This window comes from Saccopteryx bilineata, chromosome 6 (assembly GCF_036850765.1).
Source record: "Saccopteryx bilineata isolate mSacBil1 chromosome 6, mSacBil1_pri_phased_curated, whole genome shotgun sequence".
NCBI lineage: Eukaryota > Metazoa > Chordata > Mammalia > Chiroptera > Emballonuridae > Saccopteryx > Saccopteryx bilineata.
Window position 1 is genome coordinate 153,516,735 of NC_089495.1, and position 27,914 is coordinate 153,544,648.

General features: G+C 42.2%; 2 protein-coding genes across 11 annotated transcripts in view; one reads left to right on the forward strand and one right to left on the reverse strand.

Moving 5' to 3' along the window:
* Positions 1-1,784: 1,784 nt before the first annotated feature.
* On the reverse strand, positions 1,785-9,078 carry DDX5 (DEAD-box helicase 5). Of its 3 annotated transcripts, none has more exons than XM_066236932.1 (14): positions 8,962-9,078; positions 8,472-8,658; positions 7,134-7,299; positions 6,659-6,755; positions 6,436-6,569; positions 6,252-6,317; positions 5,862-6,003; positions 5,621-5,781; positions 5,334-5,506; positions 4,539-4,649; positions 4,316-4,377; positions 4,161-4,220; positions 2,708-2,932; positions 1,785-2,491 (listed from the first exon to the last, which is right to left on the reverse strand). In XM_066236932.1, the coding sequence occupies exons 2-14, from the start codon at positions 8,513-8,515 to the stop codon at positions 2,088-2,090; spliced, it is 1,845 nt and encodes a 614-aa protein (XP_066093029.1). In that variant the 5' UTR covers positions 8,516-8,658; positions 8,962-9,078; the 3' UTR covers positions 1,785-2,087. The 3 variants fall into 3 exon arrangements, with proteins under 3 accessions (XP_066093029.1, XP_066093031.1, XP_066093028.1); XM_066236934.1 differs by having other exon boundaries at positions 8,999-9,017; XM_066236931.1 differs by lacking the exon at positions 8,962-9,078 and having other exon boundaries at positions 8,472-8,695.
* Positions 7,966-27,914, forward strand: part of CEP95 (centrosomal protein 95) — a 40,786-nt gene continuing 20,837 nt past the window's right edge. For 3 of the 8 annotated variants that reach the window (XM_066236923.1, XM_066236924.1, XM_066236925.1), the window contains exons 1-6: positions 9,219-9,607; positions 12,535-12,663; positions 13,429-13,536; positions 20,360-20,470; positions 22,976-23,081; positions 24,118-24,233. In XM_066236923.1, coding sequence (XP_066093020.1) covers positions 9,589-9,607; positions 12,535-12,663; positions 13,429-13,536; positions 20,360-20,470; positions 22,976-23,081; positions 24,118-24,233 — 589 coding nt within the window. In that variant the 5' untranslated portion in view covers positions 9,219-9,588. Of the gene's footprint in view, positions 8,370-9,218; positions 9,608-12,534; positions 12,664-13,414; positions 13,537-20,359; positions 20,471-22,975; positions 23,082-24,117; positions 24,234-27,914 lie in introns of those variants that run through there. The other 5 variants (XM_066236928.1, XM_066236927.1, XM_066236926.1 and 2 more) reach the window with 5 other exon arrangements.

The following is a 27,914-nucleotide window of genomic DNA, read 5'->3' on the forward strand; positions in this document are numbered from 1 at the left end:
TGTTTAAGAGATGGAGATTGCCTACCAGACCTGTGAATTTACAATCTCACATTTTAACATTTAAAGCCCTTAAGAAAATGCCCAAACAGTGAATAGTAGTACAGCCCAGATAAAAAGCTGGTTCCGAAACTGAAGGATTCCTCCCCCTTCCAGCTTCACATGTGGTTAGGGAAAACTTGAAAGATTAATCCAGGTTAAAGGATCAAATTACACCAGTGGTTTTCAATCTTTTTACACCTGGGGACTGGTGAAAGTAATTATTTTGGGGAAAGGCAGAAATCACCTTGAATATAAATGAATTTAAGATCACTGACTTGTCCTCTTCCTACATGAGGGTGGCTCTTTCATGGACCAGTAATTGAAAAACACTGCACTAGACTATCAGGAAGGGGCAGTTTATGAAGAATAGCTCAATAATTGAATTAATAATATAGAAGCAGTAAAAAAATTTTATTTTGTAGTGTTGTCATAAAAATAATTCCCTGCAAGCAAGTGCACTAGTTTATAAAAAGACACTAGATAACTGAAACTAGTACTGTATTACTGGAAAGCAATTATAGTAACTACAAAGCTGGGCACTATTCATGAGCACTTCCCACACTAAGGAAATGCATCAAAAAAAGCCCATGCGCGAATAAACGAGAGAGAGAATGGGGAGGAAAAAAATCATTTATTAGTTAAGACAACCACAGGCTGGACACAACACACATGCTAAAAAGTGGACTGTCTTTTAAAACTTACTTCAAAAGTAAATAGGTAAATGTTTCCCATAACCCCACAATCATTTCCGTGTTTACAAATTTAAAGGCCCACGTTATAGACATTTGACAGTAAAATATGTAATAAATACTCCAACCAACCCTGAAAGCTTCTTTTAAGTCATAGTGAATTTGACCTACCATGCTACTGAAAACTATTCAATTACTGGAGGTTGTTCAGTTTTCAATGTTATCAGTCCTAAAAAATACCACTGCCCTCCCCCCCCCCTACAGAAAGTCTTTTATAATTTAGCGATAAGGCATAAATACCAATTAAAGCCTGTTTAATAATCAGAGTTTAAATGTCTCAGAAAGACCTCTCCTCTCCTAGCTAAAGGAACCTATACACCAGACTCTCGGAAGACACATTCAGACTTACTTATAACCATCACTGAAGTACTATTAGGTTGGTGGGCTCAAGTGAAATCTAAAGCTAATTCCTAGATCTTTCTAACAAACCATATTGATCTGAACAATAGTCCCTGTGCTTTTTGGTTGTGTTGCTTCCTCCTGGGTTAACAATTTTGGTAAGGATTTTTGCGTTCAAATGAGTAGACCTTAGTTTGAAGTGCTCTAGAGCTCCCTGGATTATTGCATTCAGTGACTCCCAGAGTGCGGTTATTAAGAGGTCCTGGAAGACTGTAAAAGTCAAAATCTGTTTATAATCTGCACAAAGAACACTGAAAACAAATTAAAACCTAACTCCTATCAACCTTATCCAAAAAGGTGAAGTCTTAAGCTTTGATCATCATTCCAGTCATTCACAGTAGGTAACTCACCGTATATTGGGAAGTACTGACAGAAAGCCATTTTATGCAACTTAGCCAATAATTATAAAATTACCTAAATCAACCTCATTTTAATTCCTGTAATATGAACAGATCACTTTAAGAAGGGCCTTCTGAGCTCTCTACTACTCAAAACTGAATTATGGAAAAGTTTAGTTTTTGAGTTAAAAGAAAAAAGTCTAAGCAAAGTTTTACACATGACATTATGTATGTAAAATAAAGTACAATTTCCACTTAATTCAGTCTTCAAATATTTTTTATTAGAAGGCCATGCATTGCCTTCATTCATTGTATTTGAAATCACTGTACATTTACTTTTGTGAAAACACTGCCTGCATTTTCTAGTACAAAAAAAACCTAAAAATTGTTTCAGGAATGTAGAGAAATATCCAACTTAAATAGCGAAAAAGTGCACCATAATTACTGCTGCACTGCAGTCATTTCTGCATTTCCCATGTTTCTTAAATAACTATCTTGTCTGATAACACACAATATAAAGAGCAATTATGAAAAACAGACATTTACATATACTTCTAAAGTCTTATTGAGAATATCCTGTTGGCATTGGATACCCAATCATAGGTGCAGCTGCAGTAGCAGGATATGCATATGCCTGTTGGTTCATACCATTGTGCATATTTGGAACATTACTTCCATATTGCTGAGTGCCATCATAACCATTCTGGTAAGTCCCTGTTGGATTACCAGTCCTAAAACTGGTCTGTATACCAGCAGACACAAAATTACTTCCAAAGCTCCCATTGGTGTAGTTTGTAGCACTGTAAACACCATTCTGGGTTTTTGCCCCAAAATCTCTCTTAAGCAGACTAGAGTAACCTCTGTCATAATTTTCCCTGTCTCTAAAGGTATTAAATCCACCCCTTTTGCCTGCAGAGTATCTGTCCCGACGGTCATCCTTCATGCCTCCTCTACCCCTGGAACGACCTGTTAAGAAAAAAATAATTGCAAACTGATTATTCCTGTGGCACAAATTATTAACACAGAAGGAATTAGGCTGCTCTTATTCACTATAGATGTGGAATATTTTCTCAACAGTGTCACACTGAAGGCTTTACTCACCTGCCAATCCCATTTAAGTGGGTGTGTAGATAATTATGTGACCCAAAACCACCAACATTTCTTATCGAAGATTGGTCTTACCTGAACCTCTGTCTTCAACCAACTGAAGCAACTTGGGATTAATTGCTTGATTAGCTTCCCGAAGCACAGAGATAAGGTCGCTCACTTGCTTTATGTTATTAGGTGTAAAGAAAGTGTATGCTGTGCCTGTTTTGGTACTGCGAGCAGTTCTTCCAATTCGATGAATATAATCCTCTGAGGAGTTAGGGTAGTCATAATTGATGACAAATTTCACATCTTCCACATCTGTAAGGTGTTGCAGTGTGGCAAAATAGCAATGTACAGAGTTTTGCACACCACAACAGCCAGACCAAAAATAAAAAGTTAGACAATTGTATTCCCAAGAAGGTACGGGCTGCAAAAAATACAGTTAAAATGGTTATCCATTCCTTGTAGGAATACCACTGAGGTTGGGGGGGGAGGGCGGGAAAAGCACACATTATCTGTGCCTCATTACCCACCCAGTGATAGTGCCTGTCAAAAGGATGTGTATTCCCTAACACATTCCCAAATCATTAAGTCCCCTTACAGATCATCAAGTGACATCTGAATGCTTCTGTGCAGTAGGGCCACTTAAAAGGTTCACAGCAACCTCTTCATGTGCTCATTTTGAGGACCTTTAAACAAAAGCACATGGTCCTTTGCATTACACATTCATCAGAAGTTCAAAATTCTGGCCACACTGCTTGTCTTGCCAAGACCTTCAAACTGCAGCTGCAAGAAAAACATACCTGTCCCCCAAAAGTTGTTTTTATGCACTGTGTCTCGTCTAGGCAAGCGCTTCCAAGAAGCCAGGGTTCACTTGAGAATGTGTCTCTCTTTGGCAGGTCTCGACATGACGACTACTGTGTAGGTGAGGGAGGAACTTAAAGTGCTTTCTTTTCCCACTGACTAAGTGTGGGAAGTTGCTCCTGCCCTAGAGCTCATGTGCCAGTACTCACCAATTTGTAAAAGGACTAGTACCTTTTAAAGCTGCTCTCTCCATTTCAAACTTGAACAAAAATTTCACTGAACATTGAAGTTTGGAAATATTTCTTCAACATTTCAGCAAACTCACTGAAACTCAAAAACTCACAGATCACAGTAAACAGTTTGAAACAATGCTGTACCATGGCAGTCATGCAAAGCATGGGACAGAAGAAATACCACGGCAGTGAACTGTGAGGATAACTTCCGTTTCCCCCCGGAGAGAACAGTTTACGCGGCAGAGGTGGTATGTTCTGCCTTTTGAAGATTACTGGCACACTTTCAGCTTTTCGCCTCTCTACTCGACTGGAAGCAGCCAGCCGATCACTAGTCCTCCATCCCCCTCGAGTCCTCCGATTGTCATGCCTAGGCCTTGCCACAAAGACTGCACCTTTATATGAAAAAAAACTTAGAAAAAATGCAGAGGTTAAAGAAAGCAATAAACTTTCTTTAAAAATTACATGGAGATCTTCTGGGAAACCAAGCCATGAATCGAGTTTGTACTAACCTAGCCCTCTGGAGGCCACATCTGTAGCAATCAGAATAGGAGCTTTCCCATGTTTGAATTCTGGAAAAAAAAAGGGGGGGGCATATATATGGATCATGATTCTGAGCAAAATCCTAGGTTTTGAGGTAGAAGGAGAAATCTTTTGAAATGCTTACCATTTAGAACCCAGTCACGTTCCTGTTGACTCTTATCACCATGGATACCCATGGCAGGCCACCTAAATTAGAGACAAATTGTTAGTAGACTCACATTTAGTTTAACATTTAACCATTTGTCACAGATCCCTTCAATTTCACCTGAAATAACATTACACAGTTTTACCAACACCCTCAGTGAATTCATACCCACAACTCAAATCCATTGAGGAAGTCCACATACCCATCTCTCCTCATTTTCCTAGTAAGTTCATCACATCTTCTTTTGGTTTCAACAAAGACAATGGTTTTATTCTCCTTTTCACTCATGATCTCTTCCATCAGACGAATAAGTCTTGAAAGAAAAAACATTTTAAATTTTAAAAGTCCACGGTGTGACCATGTATTTAGGTCAATGTACACGGCTACAAATTTAAAAGGAAACACCTATTTAAATGATCACTTATCAATTCTACCTTTGGCCAATAAACCACAGGACACCTGAGTTCTTTTTCCTAGAAGAATGCTATTCAGTGGTAACCAATTATCTGAATGAAGCAAGAATTTTCAGAAAGATTGACAGCCAATTTTCAATTAACATATTCAGATTCTACCCAACTGAGAGTCCCTTTTAGGATAACCCATGGGTCCTGGCCAGTTGACTCAGCAGTAGAGCATCGACCTGTTGTGTGGAAGTCCTGCGCTCAATTCACAGCCAGGACACACAGAAGTGAACATCTGCTTCTCCACACCCTCCACCTCCCTGCAGCTATGGCTCAACTGATTTGCTCAAAGGTCCTGAGTTTGGGGTCACTAAGGATGGCTTCATGGAGCCTCCGCCTCAGGCACTAAAAATTCTTGGTTGCAAGTACCACCCAAGATGGGCAGAGCACTGGCCCTAGAAGGGGGTCACCAGGTGGGGGTGTATGTGTAAGTCTATCTCCCCATCTCTCACTCAAAATAAAATAAAAAGGCAACCTACAAAAACAAGGACTGAAGTTATAAAGCAGTTGTTTTTGTAATAAGACATACAACTTACTTTTCATCCTTTTCTACATCGTGACACACATCCACAATCTGAAGAATGTTATGGTTTGCACTCAGTTCCAGTGCACCAATGTTTATATGAATATAGTCTTTCAGGAAATCTTCAGCAAGCTGTCTTACTTCTTTTGGCCAAGTTGCACTCCACATTAGGGTTTGCCTATCAGGCTAAAGGAATTTAGATTAAAAAAAAAAGTCTTGTATTCGAAGAATGAATTTAGAGCTAAATTTGAAAAAAAGAAAAAACAAAATAAAAAAAACAGCACATTTAAGGACACTTACTCTTATCTGATCCACAATCTTCCTTATTTGGGGTTCGAAGCCCATATCAAGCATTCTGTCTGCTTCATCAAGGACTAGGTAGGTGGTTCTTCTCAGATTTGTCTTCCCACACTCTAAAAAGTCAATCAGTCTTCCAGGTGTTGCAATACAGATTTCCACACCTTCAAGTAAACAGAATTATTACTTAGACATCTAGAACCTTTTAGCACCAGTGACAAAAATAACCTTTTTTGTTACATACCTCTCTCCAAATCACGAATCTGTGGTCCCTTAGGAGCACCACCATAGATACAAGTAGATTTCAATCGACATGCCCTACAGTACTCAGCAGCTACTTGCTGCACCTGTTGGGCCAGTTCCCGAGTTGGTGCTAGCACCAAGCACTAAAAAAAGAGGAACAGAAAGCGAAATAGCTTATAGCACAATCCTGGGTCCTAGTTTCTAATTAACTTATTGTTATGCTAACAACTGACAATCTCTAGTAAACTGGCTAAGGTAATTAATATCTCAATTTGTGGTTTTATACAGATATTATTAACTCTATATAGATATTTTTTGTTATGGGTTCCAAGTCTCCACATTAAATTTATGACCAAAAATTAAGAGAAAATAAGCAAGTATGTATACTTACAATAGGCCCATCACCTCTCTCTAAGAATGGCTGATGATTGATATGAACAATGGCAGGGAGCAAATACTATTTAAAGGGAAACAGACAACAGAAATTATGTTAAAATACTTCTGATTTGTTTTTATTCCCAACCCATTTCCTCTAGCACACATCACAGACATCTCAAAAGTTCTCCCAAACTTACAGACAATGTTTTCCCAGATCCAGTCTGTGCTACTCCAACCATATCCAATCCACTTAGAGCAACTGGCCATCCCTGAGCTTGAATAGCAGTGGGTTCAGTAAAGTTCTGTCTTGCAATCACGTCCATGACATTTGCTATAGTTAAGAACAATTTAGAAAAATTAATGTCAAAAAAAGAAAACTTAAAAAAAGAATGAAAAAGAAAACTCAAAACTCGTACTTACCAGGAAAATTTGCTTCATAGAAATTCAGAACTGGCTTTGGGCAGTTGTGACCTCTAACTGTAACTTCCTTGCTTCTTCTGTATGTCTCTACCTCTTGCTACAAAACAAATATAGTCCAGAGTTTTAAGTTTTATGACAACCTCTCAACTAAATAAATATGCAGCCAATCAAGTTCTAAATTTATAATTGACTAGATACTTTAAATTTAACATTCTCATTTTAACTCTGGATCCACAGAACAAAACTTTTGGCACACACACAAAAAATATCTATTGTGTTATAATCAGCCACCTAAAGTTAAAGAAAAAACCCTCAAAAACATCTTTCCAAAAGTGAATGTCACCTCTTTCCCAATTAAATCAGAAGGTATGAATTTTCCACAATTCGGCCATCTGTTAGACATTACTGGTCAAATATTTATTTACTATAAGTCACCATCAAGTTAACCTTGATAAAGGCACACAAAATCACTCACCGCTGTGCGCCTAGTCAAATCAGGGTGTTCTTGATAAAAATTCTTCTCAAATTTGGGCAACTCATCAAGATTCCACTTCTTTTTAACTAGTTTCTCCCCAGGATTTCCAAACTTCTTCCCCGATAGAGGCCCTGCCCTACTTCCTCCAAATCGAGGTGCACCAAACCTGAAATTAAGAAAGAAAAACCTTACATTTTCAATTGTCTACATAGGAGTTTATGTAAAGAGCAATGAAAGACTTTTGGAGACATAAAATATAGCTCTGTCCTTAGTGGTGATCTTTCTCCAAGCAGCAATTAGCACGCCAGCTTTCTTTTCCCGTTGTCCCAAGTACGCACTATGGAAGCCAAGTCAATAACTCGGGATTTATCAAGTCGGAAATAGGCTGCCTACAAGGATAGACTACAGCTTGTGGCTATCAGTCTTTCCCACGAGTTTAGGAATTAAGTATCTGGGAAAGAGAAACGATACAAGAAGGGAGGAGCTTAACAGATGTTATTCAACAACTGTTTTCCAGCGAAGGAGCCATGGTTTTTAACGGATAGCGGGGCAACACAGGCAGCGAAAGGAGAACAAGGACGGTGGTGGTCTCGGGGACACTTATGCAAAAGCCAACCGAGTAGGGGGACCCCGCGAAAGGGCCCTCGATCAAGAGGGCACAATTATATAACTGAAGGAAACAGAGGAGGAGGAGCCGGCGCCGGCCGGGGGAGGAGTCCCGGCCCGGGCGGAGCCGGCCGGGCGGCGTTCCCGCTGGGGCGGCGCTTCCCCCTTTGTCTCGCATTTCTCTCTGCGCCACATTTTCTCGCCGCTGCCATTTTGAGCTCCTCCGCCGGGCGGGGGAACAAAGGCGCCGCCATGTCCGCCAGCGGCATTCTGTCCCCACGGCTCGGCCACACGGCCGATCCCCGCAGCACCGGCCACCGTCCTGCCCTCGTCGCATCGGTGCCTTTCAAGGAGGCCCTCTCGGTTCCCCAAAAGATGTTTGGAGCCCCCAATCGCCTCTCGAAAAGTAGCCCCTGATAGCGACGACATCGCCCGTCTGTCTCTAAACATCACCTTTTCCTTCCCCTGAAACCCACTCCTTCGAATTCCCCCCGCGGCCGAATAGTCGCCGAAGTCGTGAAGCCCCCGCCCAACGAAACACGAGATTGAGGACCGTTAACAGAAAAACATTCCCGTCCGTTCTGAGCAGATAGCAAAATGGCGCAAGCCTTCGACTGAAGAGACCCATAGGTGAGCCGCAAACTCAGCTTCTTATCGCCACCCACCCCGTTTCCCCATCGGGCTCCCATCCCCCACCCACCGGGCCTGACAGGTCGGTTCCCCAACACTCACCCTCGATCCCGGCCGCGGTCCCGGTCACTCGAATAGCCTGACATGGCGTCAATGGTTGCGGTTGGCGGGATCGGAGTGAAAGAGAATCAGGCGCGACGAGTCGCTGGAAAGGGCTTCGGCGTCGGCGAAGCCTGGCGGGGGCAGCAGCGGCGGGGGGTGGGCGCTGACAGCAGCCGGGACAACTCACCTGAAGACCGGTAGAAATGAATGAGGTGCCGGTCGCGTCCCGGCAGCCGGTTTTATAGCCTGGCCGGCCTCCTCCGCCGCGAAGGACGCTGGGAGCCGCTCTGTGACCTAATCACTCCGCCCCTGCGCAGAGGCCGCAACGCCCGCCGACGTGCCGGGATCCGCCATGTTCTCGCCCTTTCCCCCCGCCCCCCCCCCCCGCGTGCTTTCCTCCTTAGAGCTGCTCGTTGTTTGTTTTTTACCCCTTTCGTGGCTGGGCCCACCCACCACCGTGATTGCCTTCAGCCTGTGCTCTTGACTTCACCTTTTCCTCGTCTTCCCACAACTTGAAACCACCCCACCCTTTTCCGCGATAAAATGGCCAACAGAGAATTCCACTCTGCCCACTTAGAGTTGTTTACGTCTCCAAAGAGTCTCACGCCCAGAACCGGGAGAGATGAGAAGGCGGGGCCGGGGTAGTCACGTGAGTGCCCCGCCCACCGGGGGGCAGGCCGCACTACTTTCTAAGTCGGCGTCGGCGGAGGAATACAAAACGAGGAACTACCGGAAGTTCCGTGCTAATGCCGTGCTCAGGTCTCGGGGAGATAGGCGGGGACTGTTGGGTGGGGTGACCCGCGCTGTCGGTTGGACCTCACTGTCAATCACTGTGAAATCCACCCCCTTGAGAATCCCCCTATCGCGATCTTGTCCGAAGAGCCTAGTATCTAAAGGCTCTAAACGGCCGCCTGGGCTCGTGCTGCGAAAGGAAGTACGCTGATGACCAATGAGCAACGAGAAGCCGTTTTAACGTCCCTCCCTCTCGCACCCCTCCTTTCCTGCACTTACCTTCGGTGCCCGGTACTCGCAGCTCCGAAACTCTGCTGTGCAGCCCTTCCGGGACACCGTCCCCCGCGCCCCAGCTCGGAGGCTGGCGGCCACCTGCGTCCGCGATATGGCCGGCTGGGAGGCTGGTGAGTCCGGGCTGGGAGCTCCCGTGTATGTGAACTATAAAGCTTTCCACGTTCTCGTCCACTCCTGCGCTTTGATCTGGAGACCTCCGGCCAGCCTCGACTGGGTCTGGTTGGTGACAGACACCCCGTCGTGGTGGTGGGGTTCTCTGGGTAGAGCGTCTCTTCACCTAGCCAGTCCGACGGGGGTGCGTCGAGTGCGATTTGGGTGTCCGGGAGGGATCGCATCCTGGCCTGGCTGCAAAAAAGGCAGTCGGAAGATTTCTTCCCTGGACTCGTGATTTCTCTGGGGAATCTATAGCCTCTGGTGCTTTCTGCTCTTGCACTGTGGGGACTGAGGTCGTACAGGCATCTGAACTTCTGAGGAATGCCACTCTTGATCTGTGGAGGCCCCTGCCCAGGTAGAATGGTTGTGGATTTTTCTCTCCAGTGCCTTCAATACTAGCGTCGTCTAGCACCGCGTTTGAAAAGTGAATGGTTTTGGTTGTCTAGGACGCTTTCATCCTTTTCTCTAGGACAGCGTTCAAACCAGTGATCATGGTTTGGTCATCTGTGAGAAACGGGCAAGGGGGAGAGAGATACCGTGCCTTTAGGAGACACGCACACACATTGTTTCTGTAAAAATGAGATAATATTCCTTGAACACACAATCATACATATCTAGGACATATTGAAGGTAATCGAGTAACAGAATAAAAGAACTTTACCTTTAAAAATCACTTCAGGAAACATGTTTCAAGGTTTCTAAATTACCTTTAGTCAAAAACCCTTAAGATAACTGTTAATTCCAGCAGTATGGGGAGGATGAGTATACAGAAAATTTTAGACAGTATTTGTAATGTGCCAGTTCTGAATTTAGGAACTTTTTGTGTGCATTTTCCATATTATATAATCAGTTATTTTTTAAAAACTAACGATGCAGTAGTGTTGGTGTCATTACTCCAGTTTTTTTGTTTTGTTTTGTTTTTTTAAGAGAGAGAGAGAGGGGCAGACAGATTAGAAGGAAGAGCCTGACCTATAGTGGCGCAGTGGATAGAGCATCAACCTAGAATGCTGTTGTCAAGGGCTTGAAAGCCTGGGCTTGCCTGGTCAAGACACATACAGGAAGCAACTACTATAAATCGATGCTTCCCATCTCTTCTCCCTTTCTCTTTCTCTCCCCCCCCCCCGCCCTAAAAATCAGTCAATAAATTATCAACTTGTAGTTGTGGCACCTTAGTTGTTCAACAATGATTGCTTTCTCATACGTGTCTTGCCCAGGGCACGTCAGCAGAGCAATGACCCCTTGTTCAAGCCAGCGACCATGGAGTCATGTCTATGATCCCACGCTCAAGCTGGCAACCTCGGGATTTCGAACCTGGGTCCTCAGCATCCCAGGCTGACACTGGTCAGGCTCATTACTCCAGTTCTTAACAGCCTAAGTTAATCATCACCTATTTGGGCACCAAAGAAATTCTGACTTGCACAAGAATCAGTGGTAGTCAACCTGGTCCTTACTGCCCACTAGTGGGCGTTCCAGCTTTCATGGTGGGCGGTAGCGGAGCAACCGAAGTATAAATAAATAGATTTAACTGTAGTAAGTTGTTTTATAAAGATTTATTCTGCCAAACAGCGAAAATCTGACATAAAGTACTTGGTAAGTAATTATTATTATATGCTTTAACTTGTGTAACTCTGCTTTATAAATTTTATAAAGTTACTTCCCTACTTTATAAATAACCATTACTGTGGATCTGGTGGCAGTTAGAAAATTTTACTACTAACAGAGATACAAAAGTGGGCAGTAGGTATAAAAGGTTGACTACCCCTGCACAAGATAATTGGATAAAAATGTGACAGCGCTACTGGGAATTTGAAGCAACTTCCAATTCCCCCTTGTTTGGGACATAATCCCGTTTACTTGTATGTTCTAAAGAAAAAACCTAAGTATGGCTTGTAAAATAAAAACTACAGTAAGTAACTTTAAGATTTTAGGTTGCAACAGTGAAAATTGGATTTGCCCTAATTTTTTGCATTTTATATATTTTTTTAAATTTTGGGTTTTTTTTTTTTTAAGTGAGATGGGAGATAGACTCCCTTATGTGCCCCATCAGGATCCACCTGGCAACCATTATCGGGCTGATACTCAGACCAACCAAGCTATCCTCAGCACCCAGCCGACACTCAAACCTATCGAGCCACTAGCTGGGAGAGGGAAAGAGAGAGGGAAGGGGGCAGAGGAAGAGGAAGAAAAGCAGATGGTTGCTTCTCATGTGCGCCCTGACCAGGGATCTAAATCCAGGACATCCGCTTGCTGGGCCGACACTCGATCCACTGAGCCAACCAGCCAGGGCCTGCATTGTATTTTTTTTCTTTTTTTTCTGAAGTGAGAAGTGTGGGGAGGCAGACAGACAGACTCCTGCATGAGCCCGACCGGGATCCATCCGGTATGCCCACCAGGGGGCGATGCTCTGCCTCTCTGGGGCATTGCTCCGCTGCAACTGGAGCCATTCTAGTGCCTGAAGCGGAGGCCATCGAGCCATCCTCAGTGCTCCGGCCAATTTTGCTCCAGTGGAGCCTTGGCTGTGGGAGGGGAAGAGAGAAATAGAAAGGAGAGGGAGAAGGGTGGAGAAGCAGATGGGCACTTCTCCTGTGTGCCCTGGCCAGGAATTGAACCCAGGACACACAGGGCTGACACTCTACCACTTAGCTAACCGGCCAAGGCCTGCATTGTATTTTTGACTGCACTGAAATTATAGCAATCTGGAAGACATCCCAAGAAATTAAGTAGCTCTTTTTAAAAATCATACTTAGAAGGGTCTTTGAAATTCTGTAGCAATCAGATTCCTTCTACAGAGTTCAATGTCTGTTTTGTGACATTTTTAAAATGTATTACATGACTTTTTTCTAGTGCTATTTAAGGCTGAGCTTTTCCCTTTCTTTCTCAACAGAGTGGGTAACCATTGCCAATAACCTTCTCCTGAAATGTCACATACACCTGAGGATACATGAACTGGAAGACTGTGATGTTAATGTCTTTATTGCTCTTTACCAATCGATTTTGGGAGAAAAGGTACCAGGTAAGAGTACTAAAATGTAGGAGTCATAATGTTTCTATCTTAAGCCAGAAGTTTCTAGTGCCTTTAGTTAGAAATTATGGTATTTATAAAATTTTGAGTGTTCTCTTTGTTCACACCTTGTTTTTTCTAAGTGATTACATTCATTTCCTTCATAAATACCTTATGAGACCAAGCCATAACAACCTTGATAAAATCAGTTTGACTGGTCTTGATCATCACTGTTTAATCTAATCATGCTTAATTCCTTGTGAAGGTCACACCTTTTCCCTAAATGTACTTTCAGAGGCTCTAAAATTGAGTGGAACTTAGAAACTTGTCAGGTTCTCTTAACCAATATGGATAAGAATTGGTGTTTATACTATATCCCTGGACATTCAGCAACTCTTTTTTCACACCAGTGTAGGGATTTTTCCCTCATGGAAACAGCCGGTGATTGTTGGTACAAGTCTCATCTCATGTGTTGCCTCCCTTATCATATTATCATCTGTTTGAATATAGGGACCTCTTTGTTTTCCTGTAGTATGGTGCTTAATGTATAGCATGTTCATATATTCAGCTGTAGTCAGTCTATAAGTATTCAGTCAATAAATATTCTACTGTCTGGAATTCAGGCTCTCTTAACTTTATCTGTACTTTTAAAAACCTGTTCTGTTTGAGCAGAGCTACTTTTGTAGCAGTTGAGTTTACTCAGAAGCCTGGTCAGAGATAGACAGATGAAAACTTGGACTCTCTCAGAAGCAAAATTCTGTAGCTTTTTCTTCACAGACCTCATAGGTAGTCCCAGGAGTCAAGAGGATGAAGCTCACAATGTACAAGCAGTAATTGATTCTCTGGCCTTGGATTACCTGCAGGTCAGCTTGTCTCACATAACAGGTTTGTGTATACTTAATCATCGATGCTTTTGCATTTTACTAAAATAACTTATTAGGCAGAACCCTAGACATTGTTTAGCCAAATGCATTAGGTTATAAAATAGACCAAACAGCAAGATTGAGCCAAGATAGCTGAGTGGGTAGAGTTAAGGCAGCTATCTTTTTTTTTTTTTTTTTTCATTTTTCCGAAGCTGGAAAGGGGAGGCAGTCAGACTCCCGCATGCGCCAGACAGGGATCCACCCGGCATGCCCACCAAGGGGCGATGTTCTGCCCCTCTGGGGCGTCGCTCTGCTGCATCCAGAGCCATTTCTAGCGCCTGAGGCAGAGGCCACAGAGCCATCCCCAGCGCCCGGGCCATCTTTGCTCCAATGGAGCCTCGGCTGCAGGAGGGGAAGAGAGAGACAGAAAGGAAGGAGAGGGGGAGGAGTGGAGAAGCAGATGGGCACTTCTCCTGTGTGCCCTGGCCAGGAATTGAACCCGGGACTCCTGCACTCCAGGCCGACGCTCTACCACTGAGCCAACTGGCCAGGGCCAAGGCAGCTATCTTTGAGAGCTTTTCCAGGGGAGTCAAACTGAGTTTATAGTGGATCTGAATCAGAATTCTAGCTGGGAGTTTAAAGTGTGGGTTTTATTATTATTATATTGTTATTTTAAAGGTACTGTGCTCCTTCTTTGTGGTAGCTAAATATTAGAAACACCTAAATGTCAATGATAAATAAACAGGTTAAATAAATTATGGTAGCTCCATCGAGGGAACTACCCTGCAGCTGTAAAAAATAATTGATGATGCTCTTTATGTACAATCTTCCTTATTAGTGAAACAGTCGCCAATATATATTGTGAGAAAGATGGGGTGTAGTTACAATGATAATGTGCAAAGTCTGCTTATGCTATTGTTTGTAAAAACAAAGGTAGGGAGAATACATATGCACCTGATTTCATGCAGAAGGACTCTATAAGCATATACAAGAAACCTGTAAGACTGACTGCCTCCAATAAGAGAAATAGAACTTAAGGGCTGCAGCAATGGTCCCCAACCTTTTTTGGGCCACGGACCGGTTTAATGTCAGAAAATATTTTCACGGACCAGCCTTTAGGGTGGGACGGATAAATGTATCACGTGACCGAGACAAGTGTCAAAAGTGAGTCTTAGACAGATGTAACAGAGGGAATCTGGTCATTTTTTAAAAATAAAACATCGTTCAGACTTAAATATAAATAAAACGGAGATAATGTAAGTTATTTATTCTTTCTCTGCGGACTGGTAAATGGCCCACAGACCAGTACCAGTCCGTGGCCTGGGGGTTGGGGACCACTGGACTACAGTATAACAGAGAAATGAGACTTTTCATTATATACCTTTTGAACTATGTACTTGAATTGTTACTTATTTTTTTATTTTATTAGCAAGGGAGAGAAAGAGACAGGAAGGGAGAAAGACAAAAAGCATCAACTCATAGTTGCAGCACTTCAGTTGTTCATTGATTGCTTCTCATCTGTTCCTTGACTGGAGGGCATCAGCTAAGCCAGGGACCCCTTGTTTAAGCCAGCAACCTTTGGGCTCAATTTTTTTTTTTTTTTTTTTTTTGCATTTTTCCAAAGCTGGAAATGGGGAGGCAGTCAGACAGACTCCCGCATGGACCCAACCGGGATCCACCCAGCATGCCCACCAGGGGGTGATGCTCTGCCCCTCTGGGTCGTCGCTGTGTTGCATCCAGAGCCATCCTAGCGCCTGAGGCAGAGGCCACAGAGCCATCCTCAGCGCCCGGGCCATCCTTGCTCCAATGGAGCCTCGGCTGTGGGAGGGGAAGAGAGAGACAGAGAGGAAGGAGAGGGGGAGGGGTGGAGAAGCAGATGGGCACTTCTCCTGTGTGCCCTGGCCGGGAATCGAACCCAGGACTCCTGCACGCCAGGCCGACGCTCTACCACTGAGCCAACTGGCCAGGGCCCTTTGGGCTCGATTTGATGATCCCATGCTCAAGCCAGTGACCAAGCACTCAAGTTGGCAACCTCGGGGTTTCAAACCTGGGCATCTTAGGTCGACACTCTATGCGCTGTACCACCGTCGGTCAGTCTGTACTTTTTGAATTTTTTTTTTTAGTTTTTTTTTTTTTAATTTTTGTTTTTATTTATTAATTTTAGAAAGGAGAGAGAGAGAGAGAGAGAGAGAGAGAAGGGAGAGAGAGAGAAGGGGGGAGGAACTGGAATATCAACTCCATATGTGCCTTGACCAGGCAAGCCCAGGGTTTTGAACCGGCAACTTCAGCATTTCCAGGTTGACGCTTTATCCACTGCACCACCACAGGTCAGGCCTTTCTGAATTTTTAATCATGTGAATAAAGTACCTATTCAAAATAAAATGTAAATTGCTTTTGAACCTTTTTCTAAAATAGAGTACAGTAAATTATTTCTAGCTAATGAACAGAGGGAATCTTGGACACTTGAAACTGTATTTAAATCACTCAGAGAATGTTTATGCCATTGATCTATATTCTCTGACAGTAGTTAAATGTTTATTTTATTGATTTTAGTGAGAGAGGAAGGGGAGAGAGAGACAGAGAGACAGGAACATCGATCTGTTCCTGTGTGTGCCCTGACTGGGGGGGATTGAACCGGCAACCTCTGCACTTTAGGACGATGCTCTAACCAGCCAAGCTCTCCAACCTGGGTACTTTGACAGTAGTTAAAGGAGATAAATGTTAATCAGAATAAGTCATTTACATCTCCTAATTTGGTATTGACAAGAACAAATTTTTGCAAAAATACTGTCTCCTAAGTTTCTTAAGTACAGTTCTAGGTAAGGATAGTCTGGAGAGAATTTATTTTGAGAGATAATCCTGGTGTTTCCCTCTTCTTTTCTGGAATAGGGCAGTTTCTCACACTGCCTGATAACGCACACCCACCCTGAAAAGTTGCAACACTGCTCACCTCTTCCAGTAGATTGCCAAGCAGCCTTTGGCTCCTTGCGTTTTGTTAGCATCAGTTTCTCCTACATCATGAAGCGCTGCATGCTGGCAGGCAGTCTCAGTTGCTGGGTTGAGAGTATGTTCCCCATCCTGGAAACTGAAAGTCCTGAGTATGCCCTAGAGGTATACTTGTGTCTCTTATTAAGCTAGAAAGACATAAAGATTCAAAACAAGTTTTCTGTTTAGTTATTTTAAACACAAAAACATCAAACATTGTTTGACTAGTAGTATTGCAAAATATATTTCTGATTTAGGTTTGTTTTGCATCATGACTAGTATTGTAAATGGCTAGATTCTCTCAAATACACTGTATCACATTTTTGCTCTGCTTCTTCCATACTGGTTGGAACTTATGAGAATGCCAGGCAAGATCTCCCAACTCAAGTGTCTTAAGAATTAAGTTTGTCCATGCCTGATGTTGATTGGAGTCTATTTTATGAGACATTTTACATGTCAAGTTTCCATGCTTTTACAAGTCCATTTCTTGTCAACATTTCCACTTAATATTTATTAAAAACCTATTATGGGGCCCTGGCCAATTCGCTCAGTGGTAGAGCATCAGCCTGGCGTGTGGAAGTCCCGGGTTTGATTCCCGGTCAGGTACACAGGAAAAGCACCCATCTATTTCTCTACCTCTTCTCTCTGGATTCTCCCCCCCCCCCCCATTCTTGTTCCTCTCTCCCTCTTCCCCTCCTGCAGCCATAGCTCAATTGGAGTGAGTTGGACCCAGGCGCTGAGGATGGCTCCATGGCCTTCACCTCAGGTACTAAGAAGAGCTTGGCTGCTCAGCAACTGAGCAAAGCCCCAGATGAGCAGAGCATCACCTCCTATTGGGCTTGCTGGGTGGCTCCCAGTCAGGGCACATGCAGGAATCTGTCTCTGCTTCCCCTCCTCTCACTGAATAAAAAACAAAACTATTGGCCCTGGCCGGTTGGCTCAGTGGTAGAGCATCGGCCTGGCGTGCAGGAGTCCCAGGTTTGATTCCCGGCCAGGGCACACTGGAGAAGCTCCCATCTGCTTCTCCACCCCTCCCCCTCTCCTTCCTCTCTGTCTCTCTCTTCCCCTCCCGCAGCCGAGGCTCCATTGGAGCAAGGATGGCCCGGGCGCTGAGAATGGCTCCATGGCCTCTGCCTCAGGTGCTAGAATCTCTGGTTGCAACAGAGGGACACCCCAGATGGGCAAAGCATCGCCCCCTGGTGGGCGTGACGGGTGGATCCCAGTCGGGCGCATGAGGGAATCTGTCTGACTGCCTCCCCTTTTCCAACTTCAGAAAAATACAAAAAAAAAAAAAACCTATTATGGAACAGGTGGTATGCTAGGTACTGTTTAAAGATTAACTTCTGAGCATAAAGTGGTATGGTGGGAGATAAAACCAGAGGTTGGGGATGAGGTGAGATTAAAAAGCTTTTTATAGCCCTGAGTGGGATAGCTCAGTTGGTTAAAGCGTTGTCCCGAAATGTAGAGGTTGCTGGTTCAATCCTCAGGGCACATACAGAAACAGATCGTTTCTCTCTCTCTCTCATCAATCAATTTAAAAAATATATACATATATATACATATACATATATGTATATGTATATATTTTTTTGGTGTGTGTGTGTGTATTTTTCTGAAGCTGGAAACGGGGTGGCAGTCAGACAGACTCCCGCATGCGCCCGACCAGGATCCACCCGTCACGCCCACCAGGGGGTGATGCTCTGTGCATCCGGGCGTCGCTCTGTTGCGACCAGAGCCACTCTAGCGCCTGAGGTGGAGGCCATGGAGCCATCCCCAGCGCCTGGGCCATCTTTGCTCCAGTGGAACCTTGGCTGCGGGAGGGGAAGAGAGAGACAGAGAGGAAGGAGAGGGGGAGGGGTGGAGAAGCAGATGGGTGCTTCTCTTGTGTGCCCTGGCCAGGAATCGAACCCAGGACTCCCGCACGCCAGGCCGATGCTCTACCACTGAGCCAACCAGCCAGGGCCTAAAAATATTTTTTTTTAAAGCTTTTTATATGTTGGGAGCCATGGATGGTTTTTTAAAAAATGGTATGATCTATACAAAATGAATAGGAATTAACAAATTTGAAAAAAATGAAATTCTGATGAAAGTATTACAGTAAGTTTTTTGGTTTTCTTTTTATTATTACTTTACTGCTATTATTTTCAGAACCAACCACTATCTAGAAGTAGGATTCCACAATCTGAAACAGTGATCTCTCATTGCTTCCCGGCCTTTTGGCTAAGATCAAGCGAAACAGTGATCTCTCCTGCCATTTTTTTCATCAGCCAAAAAATTCTGCTTGTTTTATACTTTAGTATAAATCTTTTTTTTTTTTTTAAAGATTTTATTACTGGCCCTGGTCAGTGGCTCAGTGGATGTAGTATTGGCTCAGATTATGTACATCCTGTGTTTGATTCCCAGTCAGGGCACACAGAAGTGACCGTCTGCTTTTCCCCTCCCTCTCTCCCTTTCTCTCTTTTCCTCCTCCTGCAGCCAGTGGCTCAATTGGTTCGAGCATGGCCCTGGGGCGTGAGGATAGCTCTGTTGGAGCACATTAGCCTCAGGTGCTAAAAATAGCTCAATACTTGAGCATCAGCCCCAGATGGGGTGGCCAGGTGGATTCCAGTCCACGCACATGCAGGAGTCTGCCTCACTATCTTCCCTCCTCTCACCTTAAAAAAAATATTAATTTCTTGATCTTTAGAGGAGAGAGAGAAGGGGGGAAGGATTGGGAAACATCAACTCTTAGTAGTAATTGCTTCTCTTATGTGCCTTGACTGGGCAAGCCCAGAGTTTTGAACCAGTGATCTCAGCATTCCAGGTCAACGCCTTATCCACTGTACCATACAGGTCAGGCTGGTATAAATCTTATCAGAAGATATTTTGCTTCTTGATAAAGGAAGGAATATGCCTGTGAATTACCAAACAACATATTTAAGACTATCCCCCTTTGTTTATTCAGAAATAATCAGGAATTGATGTTTTCAGTACAGTTGACCCTTGAACAGTACAGGGTTAGGAGTGCCAACCCTTGCACAGTCAAAAATTCACGTATAGGCACGATTTGGGTCTGCAAATGCCCCGTGTCAGCCATATGCAGCCAGCATATTTAATAAATCTTCTTTAATAAAACCTTTCAAAATTAAAAAATCATGTATAATCTAAGTCTGCCTTCATGTGTGCAGATACTCAACCATGAAGAGAAAATACTGTTTTCAAACTACAGTTGGTTGAATTCTCAGATAGAAAACCTGGAGATACAGAGGACCGACTGTTTTTTTTTTTGTTTTTTTGTTTTTTTTGTATTTTTCTGAAGCTGGAAACGGGGAGAGACAGTCAGACAGACTCCCGCATGCGCCTGACCGGGATCCACCCAGCATGCCCACCAGGGGCGATGCTCTGCCCCTCCGGGGCGTCCCTCTGCTGCGACCAGAGCCACTCTAGCGCCTGGGGCAGAGGCCAAGGAGCCATCCCCAGTGCCCGAGCCATCTTTGCTCCAATGGAGCCTTGGCTGCGGGAGGGGAAGAGGGAGACAGAGAGGAAGGAGGGGGGGATGGAGAAGCAAATGGGCGCTTCTCCTATGTGCCCTGGCCGGGAATCGAACCCGGGTCCCCCACACGCCAGGCCGATGCTCTACCACTGAGCCAACCGGCCAGGGCAGGACCCACTGTATTTTATTGAAAAAAAATAGCATAAATGGATCCGTGCAGTTCAAACTTGTGTTTTCAGGGTCAACAGTATTATATTGTTTCTCCTGAGTTTGTTTATAATCCTGTATCTTTGAATAGTATTTTCACAGTGGTGTATCGATTTCAAAATTATGAAGCTTTTGACTTCTTGGTTAAATATTTTTTAATAGCTCTGTATTCTGTGTCCAGGAGAGAATATAGTGAAAGGAGATAAAGAATCTATTAAGAATCTTCTAGAAATATTTGATGGGTTGCTGGAGTATCTTACAGAACACAGCAGCGAAACATCTCATGAGAAAAGTAAGTGTAAGAATAGAAATTTGGTTTGGTTTACTTCTGTTATATTCCAATATCCCTTTTTGCCTTTTATATTTGTGGCGGTTTTTCTTCATGGGACTTAGAATCACTAATACAGTAGTCCTGATAAAATTAACTGTAAATTAAATTTTAATTCTTACTGTTTCAAGTGGTTGAAAACTCGATCCTGGACTGTTGTCATATTCTCTGTAAACTTGGATGTTGCTCATAAATTACTTTAAAATTTATAACAAAAGTTAAATACCTATTTTTGTATGAAATTCCTTACTGCAAAATTGCCTGTCAGAACTGCAGTTTTTGTTACAAATTTGGATGTTGCTGAGGTGTCAGCAGGAAGAATTGGTGCATTTCTGTCTTCAGCCCACACTTTGGTTTGTGATAGCCTAAATATTTATTTTACTTTTTGAGTAACCCCGTTCCCTAAATGGTAACAGTTTATTGTGTGAAATTATTGTTTTTTAATGATAACTGCAACCATATTAGTATATAAGAGCTATTTATAATTTTAGCTCAAATCCCATTTCTAGGGGTCTATCCTAAGGAAATTATAGAAAAGAATGTTAGATGCTTAACAGTCTTCGTTGAAATATTATTTACCATTGCAAGAAAAACCCAAACCCTAGTCTTAATAGTTTGAAATTGGTTAAGTAAACAATGCTATATGTCATAGTTGGAATAATATATGATCCACTTAAGAATGGGTTTACTATTGTAAAGTTACTCAAAAAAAGTTTCCAGTATTAATAGCAATTAACAGAAGTTCTAATATAAATGAAGAAAAAAATTCTATAGGCTCATCATTCCTAATTCTCATATTGTTGGTGAGACCTGAGCTGTGATTATCACATTTAAAGTTAATCTTAAACTCTTCTTCAGTTAGAGATTGTTTTCTACGTTTCATCCTTGTTGCTAAAAAGATTTAAAAGCATATAAAGGTAAAACCTGGAAGGAAAGATTTAAAGGCATGCTACACTGGATATTTTTTGTTTCAAAACTTTTGACTGTTTTAATACTTGTTAAATACCAACCTAGGTACTCTGGGAGGATTCAAAGCTGTATGCCATATTCATTGCTCTCAAAGAAACCAGTCAAGTCAGGGAGACAGCCATGAATGAATACAAAACCATTCTAGGAGAATTGGAGTAGAGTAAATGACATGAGAAACTTGCCTTATTCAAGGTTATCAGGGGATATTTTGTTGCTCTGTGGCTTTTTAGTCATTTTTAGCTGCAAGATGAAGAGATAGAAAACTACCTCTGAGTAAAGAGATGGGTTAATTTGGAATATGATCATGATTACAGCAGTTTTTACAGTGTCATGCTTGATGGCAGGCTGAGGAGAGATGTTAGTGACCTGGCCGACAATAGGGCAGTGGAGATGGAGAGGGACAGAACTTCGAGCCTGTCCCCTCTGAGTCTGGTAGCAGTTACATGCTGAGGGAGTTATCTCCCCCTCAGCAGTACCAATGTGGAAAGCTTAGTGCTGCCAGGAGGGAGTTGCTTGGGGAGGGCCTCCTTACATGGTAATACTTCAGTTGGACAGTGTGTTCTAAAGTCTGATTATCCTTGCAGTCCCAAGTTTATATGGCTCTATTACCCAGAGCCGATCAGATTTTTCAAAACACCAATTAATAATGGGAAATAAATCTTTATTATCACTAGTCACACCGGGCGTGCAGAGCAGCGTCTTCCTCGTACCGGAGCTAGTATTGCGCTTACCACTGAAGAATTTGGATTTGAAGGCAGACCGTGGGTTCAGTGCTCAGTGCCCCTCACTGGATGACTGACGCTCTCTAAGCCTCAGTTTTCTCATCTGAAATTTCTTTCACAGTTGTAAAGAAGGTTAAGTAAGTGGATATGCCTAAATAGTTTAGCACCAAGCCTAGCTCAGAAAAAAAATGCACATTGTTACCTAATGCTGTTAAAATGTTGCTTGGTGAATACACAGGGTTAGATCTGAATTATAGAAAGTTTCACCTGCATTCCTCCTGAAATCACTTCCCTGGTGAGTTACTGCCTCTGGTGAAAGTGTACTCATTCAGTATGTTTGTGTAGAAAAAAGCTTGGTAGTTCTTAGGAAAATATTATCCAAGACATAATCTGGTCTGACTCTTAGAGCTTGATTGAGTTAGGCTGATACTGTCATGTTTTTCCGAAGCCAAACCCAAGTCACCTTGCCTCAGACATGCCTTACAGAAAGAGAGGTATAAAGAATAATAAACTTACCATCTAGCTTAAAAAAATAAAACATTGCTAAAGTACACCCTACTTTTAAAGCAACACTTGTATTGGTTTGTTGTTGTTACCCAGGTAATACATTATCATTGTAAGGATGATTTAGTTCTAATTTCACTTTTGCAAGAGCCCAGTTTACCAGGAATTGAGGGTGCCTTACTCTCCACCCCCCCTGTATAGACATAGTAGTATATTAACTTGTTTTTTTTTTGTTTGTTTTTTGTTTTTTTGGTATTGCTTTTATCCTACACAGGTGAAACTGGACAGGGTTTTAAAGACTTCCGTGAAGAAGAACCTTTGGAAGAGTCTGACAGTACTAAAGGGTCCAAAGCATCATGGAAAACTGTTTCTTTTGGGAGGTAGCACCGTATGTTTGTGAATTTAATCAAAACGAGTTACGCTTTTTCTTCTAAGAATTAAAATTGCACATATTACACCAGAGTGGCAGCAAAAAAAACCCCAAAGCTTATGTGAAAATTTTACTGTTAAAACGTCCCTGAGAGTTTTAAGAACCTTAAGCTATTTACAGTACTTCTCAACTTTAATCACCTACTTATATTTTAATTCTTCCATCCATCTTCAAAATAGTCTCCAGTCTTGGTGAAAACACTTGGAAAGAAGAGAAATAAAGAGAAAAAGAAATCTACCATTCAAAACTAAACTGCTTTAACATTTTTTGTGCTTTAGTCCTGTGTTTTTTAATTTATATTGTCTATATAATTTTTTTTCCTGCATTTCAAAATTAGCACAAGTCTTCCTCCAAGTTGTTTAAACATTTTATTGCTTTTAGTCACTGTGATAACATATACCATTCTATGGCTGCATCATAATTTACTAAACCACTTCCCTAAAGTTATGGTGGTGGTTCTGTATTTTATATTATTTTTTTAATGGGATATATAACTTTGTTCTTTCTCCCCTTCCCTCTCAATATCTTTAAATGGCATTTAGAATGAAAGAGTGTGAGTGTTATAATTCTGTTAAACATTTAAATTGCTTTTGAAAAAGCCCGTGACTGTAAATACACCCACCGGCAGTATGAAAGGCCTTATTAGTTACTGCACCCTCATGTACCACTATCATTGACCAAGACCAGAGTTTCAAAATTTATGCTACTTGCATAAACAAAATATATTGTTACAGGTTTGTATTTCTGCTAACTAGATGTTGAACATTATAGAACATTATAGTACTGCTTTCTTTTAAATATCTAATTCTCAGATAAGCAGCAAAAAGTGATAAGCAGAAGAAGGGAGAGTCTGTCTCTTTTTCTGTGCATAGCTGTGAGCAGTCTGAATACTCACAGGCAAGCTGCTTGAAGCAGCTCTTTGGGTTCTTATGAGAAGGGCCCTCTGTGGTTAGGCTGGGCCCTGAGTAAGTGGGGAACTCTTTCAGGTGTTCCTTATCACATGAGGCTTTGGGCCCCTCTTGGGATAGAGATGAAGCAGAATCCACTGGTGAAATCATTAGACTCGGAGACACAGCACACACCTTTTCTCTAAGAAGTAATGGTGAGTAGTTAAAATTTGAAATACTAGTTACTGTTATTCATTGTACAATTACAAAAATGTACCTAGTTACACTTGGGAGGGTTTAAAGTTGAAAATAGAGCCCTAACTGGACTTAATAATTGAAATTCTAGAGTTCCTCCATTACCTACTAAATACAAACAGTTACCTAAATTCAGTGAAGTGGGAATCATGCGCAAATTATGTGGATATAAGTTTGTCCTGTAATATGTGGGACTTGACATCATAGAGAATTCTCGATTCAGCTTAACAATCTGATTACATTCAGTGTACCCCTTAAGTAAAGTGAACTGGGCAACTCACTTTTTTCATGGTTTCAACCAACAGCTCTGTACATCCAGTGGCAGTTTTTCTCCCAGGCTTCAATCCACATTTCCAACGTTCTACTGCTTATATACAGTAAACCTGAGTATTTTTCCAGCCCACTTGGTTGCGATGCTGTTCTCTGGCATCATATTGTTTCTTCTGCTGGGATGCTCTTCCTTTCTATTCCTGGCAAACTCATCCTACAAAGCCCGGTCTCTCCCCTACCTGCCTCAGGCTCTGAGGCTCTGTAGCCCTCAGTGTAGACTTCACCTTATTTTGATAACACCATTCTCACTTTGCATATTAACTTTGAGTTGTATTATGTTAACTGTGATTTCCAGGGACAGTAGCCCCATGACACTCATTCAGCAAAGAAGGATTGCTATTGGGATAATCCATAATGATAAAGGGGTAATCCTACAAGGATATACAGTGTGTTCGTAAAGTCATGGTGCACTTCTGACCGGTCACAGGAAAGCAGCAAAAGACGATAGAAATGTGAAATCTGCACCAAATAAAAAGAAAACCCTTCCAGTTTCTGTAGGATGATGTGGCAGCATGTGTGCATGCACAGATGATGATGTAACACCGTGTATACAGCGAAGCAGCCCACAGCCATGACAGTTGAGATGTGGATGGTACAGAGGAAAGTTCAGTGTGTTCTGTGGCTCGCTAAATTTAAATCCGTGACCAAAGTGCAATGTGAATATTGGCTCATTTATAACAAAGCACCACCACATAGGAATAACATTACTTGGTGCGATAAGCAGTTGAAGGAAACCGGCAGTTTGGTGGAGAAACCTCGTTCTGGTAGGCCATCAGTCAGTGACGAGTCTGTAGAGGCTATACGGGATAGCTACCTAAGGAGCCCACATCGAACTGCACTGAATAGGTATGAAACTGGGAGAATTTTCCTTTTATTTGGTGCAGATTTCACATTTCTATAGTCTTTTGTTGCTTTCCTGTGACCGGTCAAAACTGCACCATGACTTTATGGACACACCGTATAACCCTTATAAACATTTACACACCCAACACAGGAGCATCTAAATATATAAAGCAAATATTGACAGAAAAAAAAGGAGAGATTGACAGTAATACATTAATACAGTGGTTCTCAAAGTGTGCACCAGGGCAAACTGATGTTCCCTAGAAGATTTCCAGGTGCGCCCTATGGTATTCCAGAGAAATATGTGCCTGTTGGGGACCAAAAAACCAACAGGGTTTTTGGAGTTTTTAGAGTTTTAGGGGACAGAGGTGTGGGGAATTGGCTGTAAGCTGACAGTCTGCCCAAATCCCTACCTCACTTGCCTGATTAGGTTGTAAAAGGCTGTTAAGCTGTGCTGCTGGATTGTTTACACTACCCTCCATGTTCCCTGGAAAGACTGGAGGCAAGTTTCTTCTATCCTTTGTTTGGTGTAAAGTTAAGATGATATGTATGGTAGGGGTTTTCTGCACTCAACACAACTAAGGGTAAAAAGAGAATTCTTCAATGTATTGATGAGGAGATATATATATATAGATAGATAGATAGATATAGATAGATAACTTTTTTGTTGTTTTTTTATTTTTTAACCCCTCTATTTTACGAATTCTAAAAAGCATAACTCAAAAAATGTAACATGAAATTATTTTTTTTTTGCATTTTTCCGAAGCTGGAAACAGAGGAAGTCAGACAGACTCCCGCATGCACTTGACCGGGATCCACCTGGCATGCCCACCAGGGGGCGATGCTCCGCCCCTCTGGGAAGTCGCTCTGTTGCATCCAGAGCCATCCTCAGCGCCCAGGCCATCTTTGTTCCAATGGAGCCTCGGCTGCAGGAGGGGAAGAGAGAGACAGAGAGGAAGGAGAGGGGGAGGGGTGGAGAAGCAGATGGGCGCTTCTCCTGTGTGCCCTGGCCGGGAATCGAACCCGGAACTCCTGCACACCAGGCCAACACTCTACCATTGAGCCAACCGGCCAGGGCCGAAAATGTTTGTTTGTTTTGTTTTGTTTTTTTTTTTTTAAATACTTTATTGATTTTACAGAGACAGGAGAGAAAGGGGAGCATGGAATGGGAAGTAACAACTCATAGTTGTTTCAGGCTAGTTGTTCATTGCTTGCTTGCGGTATGTGCCTTGACCAGGGAAGCCCAGGGTTTCGAACCAGCAACCTTGGCATTCCAGGCCGAAGGTTTATCCACTGCGCCACCACAGGCCAGGCCGAAAATGTTTTTTAATGTCAGAATAAATTTAACTTTGTTTGTTGTATTTATTTTGTTTAATTACCATAAAAGCATGCTTGGACTTTATATTTTTTTCATTAATATAAGGTCTACTGGAAAGTTCTGTCCATTTCTATCACAAGTTTCGACACGTAAGCACATGTTTATATGGCGCATGTATGCCTCACTATTTTTATCACTTAATGTATACATACTGACGTAGCAAATTAACTAAAACAAAGTTGATTCACGTTAGTCTTACGTGTGAAGCGATAGTGTACCCATGGCTACTGATAAAGTTCATTTACGCCACTGTAATTTTTACGAATTTCAATAAGGAAGAAATGCTACAGAAGCATGTCTGTTGCATCCACCATATTACCCGGACTTAGCACTCTGACTATCATTTGCTTTTGTCCTTACAAAATTTTTTGAAGGGCAAAAAATTCAAAAATGAAGAAGATATCAAACTAGCACTGGTTCAATTTTTCGCATCAAACGATAAAACATTTTTCAAAAATGGGATATACAAATTGCCCTCACACTGGCAAGAAATCATTAATAATAATGGCAGTTATATTATTTAATAAAGTTTATTGATGGTAAGAAAAATTTGTATTTTGTTTTATTCCAAAAACGGACAGAACTTTCCAGTAGACCTTATATTTTACTTAATTATTATAACATATTTCTCAGAAATTTGTATATAGTGTACCTACAATTATTTGTAGGATTTTAAATGCGCCTGACTTCAAAAAGTTTGAGAATCACTGTATTAATAATAGGGGACTTTCAAACCACATTGACATCAATGAATAGATCAGACAGAATTAACAAGGAAACCAGTGGCCTTAAATGACACACTAGAACAGATGGATTTGATATTTTTAGAACATTTCATCTAAAAACAGAAGAAGATACATTCTTTTCAAGTGCTTGTGGAACATTTTCCCAGGATGGACTACATGTCAAGCTACAAAACAAACCTCAAGAAATTCACATCCTGTCAGGCATCTTCTCTGATCATGATGGTATAAAACTAAAAATCAATTACAAGAAGAAAAATAAAAAATACACGAACACTTGGAGGCTAACATGCTACTAAACAATGAATGGATTAATAATGAGATCAGGGAAGAAATCAAAACATAGC

Coding starts and splice junctions, on each gene's coding strand:
- DDX5 (XM_066236932.1), bottom strand. CDS start 8,515: ATGTCAGGCTATTCGAGTGACCGGGACCGCGGCCGGGATCGAGG. Junction 6,756..7,133: donor ATTTGACTAGGCGCACAGCG/GTGAGTGATTTT, acceptor TTTGTTTTGTAG/CAAGAGGTAGAGACATACAG. Junction 2,492..2,707: donor GGTTGAAGACAGAGGTTCAG/GTAAGACCAATC, acceptor TTTTCTTAACAG/GTCGTTCCAGGGGTAGAGGA.